Source organism: Coptis chinensis, chromosome 7 (assembly GCF_015680905.1).
Source record: "Coptis chinensis isolate HL-2020 chromosome 7, ASM1568090v1, whole genome shotgun sequence".
Lineage (NCBI taxonomy): Eukaryota > Viridiplantae > Streptophyta > Magnoliopsida > Ranunculales > Ranunculaceae > Coptis > Coptis chinensis.
Window position 1 is genome coordinate 48,566,933 of NC_141462.1, and position 7,294 is coordinate 48,574,226.

The window sequence follows — 7,294 nt, forward strand, 5'->3', positions numbered from 1 at the left end:
CAATGGTATTACCTGGGTGTTTAACCGTGGCTTCCTGTTTCTTAGGTTTTGTTGTAACTGGTACCTCTACAGTGGTAGGCTCTTCAATTTCTATTTCGGTATCTAGTAATATAGCAGGTGTAGGGGCTACTGGTGTGGTAACTATAGGCATAGTTACTTTGTTATCAACCACTCTGCCAGAACGGAGAGTGGTGATGGCCTTTAGCTCACCTACATTTTCATATTCACTACTAGTATTATCGGTTACCTCAAAGGCTGTATTTGTTGTTTTAGGATTAGGTATTTCGTTACTTGGAAACACACCTTTGGGTTGGGCTTTATCTTGAGCCAACTGTTTGGTTAAATTATTAACGGATTGTAGAAGCTGTTGGTTAGATTGAGCCATGGTTTGGAAAAGTTTTTGGCTCACTTGTATGAAGGTGTCAAGACGATCCGGTTGTGTGGGTGTAGTAGTCACGGGTGGTGTTACTGGAACTATTTCAAGTGAATTATTTATGGGTGGATTTGGGTAGTTATTATTTACCGGAACGATACCTCTACTAGCATTATAATTATTATAACTACTTTGACCTTGTGCTTGACCTTGTCGAGTTTGCGCTTGGTTGTTATAATTATTAAAATTCCCCTAACCCTGTCCTTGTCGTAATGGGGCTTGGTTAAAGCTGTGCGTAGGCCTAACATATTGGTTATTGTACCCTTGAGGTGTGACGTTTTGGTTATTTCTCCAACCGGTTGGGATTTTGTCTCCAAGGGCGTTAGGTTCACTATTAATGGAACAAGCCTGTTCATAGGCTATAGGACAGTGGGAGTCGGGATGCTCAGGGCTCCAACAGAAACTACATGGATTTGAATTTACATTCATGACGAGGATTGGCTTTTGTTGTACAGAAATGGCCTCTACCTTTTTTGTGAGGGATTCAATTAGAGTTTTAAGCTCAGGATCTGATTTAACCTCAAACATACTGGTAGCCTTAACTGTTGAAGAAGAACTAGCGGAGCGGGAGTAATCGTCACTACCCCCCAGTTGTTATTTCGTTTAGTTTGGTCCCACTACTAAAAAAATGACATATTATGACGCTTGTTTTTTATCTATCTTGATGGCTTTGTTAAAAACCGTCAAGATAGGTGTTTTAGTAATATTTTTATGACGGCTATTACAATATTATGTCGTGTATGACACAAGCGTCACATAATTATAATAAATTTATGACGGCTATTACAATATTATGTCGTGTATGAGACAAGCATCAAGAAAATATATTATATTTATGACGGCTGTTGCAACATTATGTCGTGTATGAGACAAGCGTCAAAAAAATATATTAAATTTATGACGGCTGTTGCAATATTATGTCGTGTATGACACAAGCGTCAAAAAAATATAATAATTTTATGACGGCTGTTGCAACATTATGTCCTGTATGTCACAAGCGTCAAAAAAATATAATAATTTTATGACGGTTGTTGCAACATTATGTCGTGTATGACACAAATGTCAAAAAAATTTAATAATTTTATGACGGCTGTTGGAACATTATGTCGTGTATGACACAAATGTCAAAAAAATATGATGGTGTTTCCTAAAACAGTAAAATTAGCAATAGAATAAACCGTCAACATTCTCACAATTTTTTGGGGACTCGCTGGGTTGGACCATTTATTAAACCGTCAACAAGTCAATAACCGTCAATAGACTCCTCACTTATGGAAACAGCTATATCGAAAAAAAAAATTATGGAAACAGCGATATTGAGAAATCCAAGTTTCCCTCGCGATAAAAATTTTCCTGCTCACCCCAATTATCTTTCCCTCTCGCCGGATATTAAGGGATTGATGTTAGGGTTCGCCTATTTATATTTCTTCCCCCTCCATTGCAAACCCTACCAGTTATGCCTTTTTCTTTTTCTTTGTCTCGTTGGTTTCTCGCACACTCACTTCCTCGCTGCGCTTAAACTTGCTTGAGAAGGGATCAGTCTGATTACTACTACAACAGAAGGTTTCTGAAATCTAAAAGTAAGTTTCTTTTTTCTTGTTTCAAATTTGCACGCATGTTATTGTTGTGTTTAAACTGGTTAAGTTCTGGTTTACATGCTTACTGGTTAAACACAAACAAAGATACTTATTACAAAAATGCGTAATAGTTGAGGAATATTGACTTTATATAAAAACATGCTCTTTGTTGTAGTGGCATATAATTTACATTAGACTTAAGTCTTTTAAACTCATTCAAATCTTAAGCCTACACGGGCCTTTATTTTTCGACATTTAATCATTAAAAAAAAAAAAAAAAAAAAAACTTGACTGGACCGCCTAGAGGCCACCTAGACCCGCCTAGTCGATCGGTCCACCGATATTTTTAAACGACTAGGGCCTAGGCAAGTCGGTTGGGCACCGCCTAGGCCGATTTTTAGAACAGTGACTAGACCTAATCCTGATGAGCGCAGTCTAGGGACAGAGCCTGGCTGCAGCCCACTCCAAGTTATAATAGTACACAAAAATTAGTTGTGAAAAATTTGTAGGACCGTAAGAGCAGCCACTTCGATTGAAAATCCTTAGTCTGCCACTAGGGCTGGGAGGCTAAAAAAGCATATTCGTCCCTCGTCCCTCGTCCCTCGTCCCTCATTCACTTTCGAAGGATTTTAAAGCCCAATATGTGAAATAAGGGCTTCACTCAGTGGGCCATGATCCATGAATATATATAAGAACAGGAGAACACAGGCAGAATGAAGGGTTTATGTGAGTGAGTGAAGAAAAAATCTGGAACTGAGAAAAAGAGATCATAAAATGACAGAAAAAGCCCCGTCCTCCGTAGGAGAGATAGTTTGAAAGATGAAGGAAACGAGTTTTTCAAAGCTGGAAATTATCTAAAAGCAGCTGCTCTTTACACTCAAGCTATTAAAAAGGATCCTTCAAACCCAACTCTTTATAGGTAGGTACACCATACACATACTAATAATTATTATTCCTTTTCTTTCATTGCCCATTTATTTGTATACAATTGTAATTTCCACAGCAACCGAGCTGCTGCTTTTCTCAACCTGGTCAAACTCAGTAAAGCACTTACTGATGCCGAGACGACAATCGAGTTGAAACCAAATTGGGAAAAGGGCTATTTTAGGAAAGGGTGTATTTTGGAGGCATTGGAAAGATATGAAGATGTGAGTTTGTTTGTTTATTTATTTATTATTATTATTATTATTTTGTGATTTTTGGTGATATATTTATTGATGGTATTTTAGGCGGTGGCTGCGTTTCAAATGGCTTTGCAGCACAATCCACAGAGTACAGAGTTGTCAAGAAAGATTAAGAGGCTTGGACAGTTAGCCAGAGACAAAAAGCGAGTTCAAGAAGTGGACAACATGAGGTCTAACGTCGACATGGGGAAACACTTGGATTCTTTAAGATCTGAATTGGTGAGCTATGATAATAAGATTCTTCAATTGCCAACATTTATACTAGGAACTGCATTGTATAAATATCTCATTTCATGTTGTTTTATCTCTTATTTTTTTGCTACAAATAAGCTTGTTTGTTCTTATCCTAAATATTGTTCGACTGTTCAGATTTGTATTATGCTTAGCTGCAGAGGTTTCAGATGCATTAGTTTGTCTATCTTTATCCATTGTCAGTCCTTTCCACTGCTCTCTCATCACTGAAACCAGTTGTTGTGTTCTCAAGTCGTTTTTATCATGAAATTGGTACCTCTTGGAAATTTGTATTCTTTTGTATCAAGGAAAAACACACTTTGGTTTTTATATACTTGCTCAGTTGCACCATAAAGGCATATGCGTAGATAATGGGTTAGTAATGTTCACTGTAACAGATATGGATTTCTGATCAATGATGCACGTAATGGATGCACGTAATGGATTTCTGATCAATGATGTTCACTGTAACAGATATGGATTCCAAGGTCAAAGCAATGTTCAAGCTCATTGAAGAAGATGCAGATTCTTTTGCGAGTGTAATAAGGTCTTTTCCTTGTTTTGCTTCCTTTCCGTCCTTCTTTCCCAGTGAGTGTAATAAGGCCTGTAAGCTTCTTGTTTTCACTTGCTAGTCTTAGATTGAACCATTCTCATTGCCTCTATCCCTATGAGTGAGTCATCCTTTCTTCTAATGCTTCCGATTGGAAATTCCTTACTCTATCTCTTCTAGTATCGGGTCGTATTTCACTAAAAAAGAGTTACTGCCTCCAGTTAGGTTTTTTTTTTTTTCTTACGGTTAGTTCATCTTTGATGTCCTTGAGTCCAATGAGGCTAAAAAGTTAGAAGTCTTAGACTCCAAGAGCAAGTGGTCTAACCCGAACTACTAGTAACGAGATTTGCCCTCGCAATAATGAGTAAGGGAATGGAACTCTTGTTTGAGAACTTTAGCTACGGACTTAGGTTAGCTAGCTCACTTCTCCTATGGCTATTTGGATTAAGGAAGTAGGGTAATGCACAGACAAAGAGGCCTAATCTAATAATGGTGAGTCGAATTAGAATAGCGGCAGCCGCTCCAAGGCTTTTATGCCACCTAAAGGCCTAAGATAGGAGAATGAGGTTCATGTTTAAGTATCCTCCGGGTTTTGCCTATATTCTTTGCTTTAGCGATTGAGTTCCCTTTTCGAAAGTGGTAGCACCTATACCTTTTAGTGCTTCGCTAGTTAGTACATATCGATATATCCTACGATTGGTGTAATGCGTTTTGGGGCTTAACCAATATGATTCTCTGTCATATATAGTTGATTGTATCTATTTCGTTTAGTAGTTATTGACTTAGTGTGCTAACACATTGTTTGTGTATTTTTTTAATACTGTGTAGAAGTTGTTATATGATTATATTTTTAGTTTACTTATTAAACAAACTAACACATTCTTCTTCATATTGTTTTTTAGGTTATAAGTGAGATAGCACGGTAGCTCAATTAAGTTTGTTTGAGATGGATCGGTTGATTAGCAATTTGTTGGATGGGTTATGTAAATTACATTGTTGTTGGATTATGAGACTTGATTTTGAATCAAGTGCTTAAGTTATTTAATTTTTTTTTTTTCTCGTGAATAAATCATGTAATATGAACAAGTTCTTGGAATGATTTATGTTAGTAATAAAAGTATGATTCTTGTTTCCGTAATGGACTCTACCCGCAAAGTGTCCGAATGTATTGGTGGTGTCGGAATGTATTGGTTTATAGGAATTTTCAGATTTACAGGAAAAAAAAAAAAAAAAAAAAAAAAGAGGAGTTATGACGGCTTCCAAAGAACTGTGCCGTGTGGCATACCAATTCTTGACTTTTAGTGTTAATTTCTTGACCCTTTTGTTTCTCGGATGACACTTAAATAAAAACAGTCATAAATGAAGGTTTATTTTTTTGACACTTTTTCTAATAAATTATGACGGTTAAGTAAAACATGTCATGCAAAAGGATCCAGTTATGACGCGTTTATAAATGAGTTTTGTCATATTAAATTCGAGCTTTGATGTCGACTTTCTCTAGAACCGCCATCAAAATTATGACGCTTTTGGTTAACTTTTATGATGGGCTCTATAATGACGGTAGTTTTTTTAATGAAAAAATGTCATTAAACCTGTTTCATGACGGCTAAAAGCCGTCATCACAAGTCATTTTTTTAGTAGTGTCCTCTAAAAATTTATAAACCTCCGAAGCTCCTTTGTTTAAGAAACTACCCCCATTCATTATGTCAAGGACTTCTTTATGGTGGTGTAGAAGTCCTTTGAAAAAGGAACGAACTAACGTGTCTTTCGCTAAGTTATGATGTGGACACTCTATAAGGAGATCGGTGAAACGATTCCAAGCCTCCTCGAAAATGTTTCATGAGGATTTTGTCGAAAAGAAATGAATCTTGGAAAGCATCTCATCCGTCTTTAGGGGTGGGTAAAAATGTTCCATAAACAGCTGAACAAGTTTAGCCCACGAGTCCACGTAATTAGGCGTTTGGGCAGTTAACCAAGGCAGCGCTTTATCGGCTAAGGTGAAAGGGAATACCCTTAATTTAATTTGTTCCGCACTCAACCGTAGGGATGGTGGAATGTTGTCGACTTGTTCAATCCTACGCGTATAATGATAAAGGTTTTTCATGGTCTAATCTATGAAAAACGGGTAACAAATTAAAAATATTTGGGGGGATTCGGAAATCCCCCGGTGGGTCTGCTAGAACGATGCACGATTTGGGGCTATCGCTCAAGGCTTTGTAGAAGTCAGAGAGAGGCCTCTCTTCTTCGTCGGGCATTGTGTCAGGTGATGTGTGTGAAATAGTAGCTAGAGGTGTAGTGGGTGGTATACTAGATAGACTTGTTTGTTGACGTTGTTGTGTAATGACGTTTGGTGTTCTTGTTCGGCCAGACCTTAATCTCATACAAGGCTAAAACCAAACTTAGTTAAACACATCAACACTCCAAACAATTCTGATATACTAGTATAAACCTCTAACAGGAGAGCGAGGTGTGGAAGAAAGGAATACCTGATTGCGTCCTTGCTTCGCTTATGAATAGCGTCTTGTTTACGCTTGTTCAGTGTATATAGCAGGTTAGAACACTGAAAAATATGAAAGATCAAAGTTCGAATCAAAACTGTCGAAATCTGAAAAATTTTGTTAAGGGCGCGGGTGCGCTCGGATAGGGCGCGGTCGCGCTCCGGGTAATTTTCAAATTACAGTGTTTTTAGGGCGGGTCGCGCTCTTGCTCCAGGCTATAGGGCGGGTCGCGCTCAAGGAAGGCGCGCGCGCGCTCAGTGTAATTTTTACCCGGAATTTTTCAACTCTGAAATGGACAACCACAGTATGAATCAAACAAGGGTGGGTAGGTGTAATGGGACTTTAAGAATAGTACTAACACTACGAAAACAATACGAAAGTGAAACTAAGATGGCAGCGGCGCCATTTGATAATAGTGAAATAAATAGTTTACCTACGAAATGAACGATGAACTCAAAACGTAAGTAAACTAAAACTAATCTTAAGATGCTTATATTTATCAAAGTTTCCTACTCTCAAGTCTATGAGATATAGTGGAGTAGAGTGATTCGTTCCACTCTTAGTCCTTCCGCATGCTATGTTCTCAAGTGTAAGTACTCTAAACTTAAAGTCTAATGAGAGATTTACGAAAAAGGCAACTAGACTACGATGCAACTACCCACCTAAATGCAACCCGGTCGGACGATGGGAATAACTAAGGGAATGCTACGTTGATTCGATGATAAGGAGTTAGAGGGGGATTGATTCCACCTTAACTCGACTTAATCCTATTAACGACAAATCGTCCTAATCCGAATTGAACTGCTTCGCAGAACGATTGG

General features: G+C 37.9%; 1 protein-coding gene across 1 annotated transcript; it reads left to right on the forward strand.

Annotated features, from left to right (window-relative positions):
• The first annotated feature begins 1,734 nt into the window (after window positions 1-1,734).
• Window positions 1,735-5,020, forward strand: LOC147487779 (hsp70-Hsp90 organizing protein 2-like). Its single transcript, XM_086574140.1, has 6 exons — window positions 1,735-1,841; window positions 2,792-2,929; window positions 3,014-3,158; window positions 3,240-3,413; window positions 3,900-4,013; window positions 4,878-5,020. The coding sequence occupies exons 1-5, from the start codon at window positions 1,735-1,737 to the stop codon at window positions 3,966-3,968; spliced, it is 633 nt and encodes a 210-aa protein (XP_086430266.1). The 3' UTR covers window positions 3,969-4,013; window positions 4,878-5,020.
• Window positions 5,021-7,294: the final 2,274 nt, after the last annotated feature.

Excerpts from the sequence above, each read along its gene's own strand:
- LOC147487779 (XM_086574140.1), top strand. The coding sequence starts at position 1,735 with ATGGAAACAGCGATATTGAGAAATCCAAGTTTCCCTCGCGATAAAAAT. Across the intron at positions 2,930-3,013 it reads TCAAACCCAACTCTTTATAG|CAACCGAGCTGCTGCTTTTC; the intron begins GTAGGTACACCA and ends TAATTTCCACAG. Across the intron at positions 3,414-3,899 it reads ATTCTTTAAGATCTGAATTG|ATATGGATTCCAAGGTCAAA; the intron begins GTGAGCTATGAT and ends TCACTGTAACAG.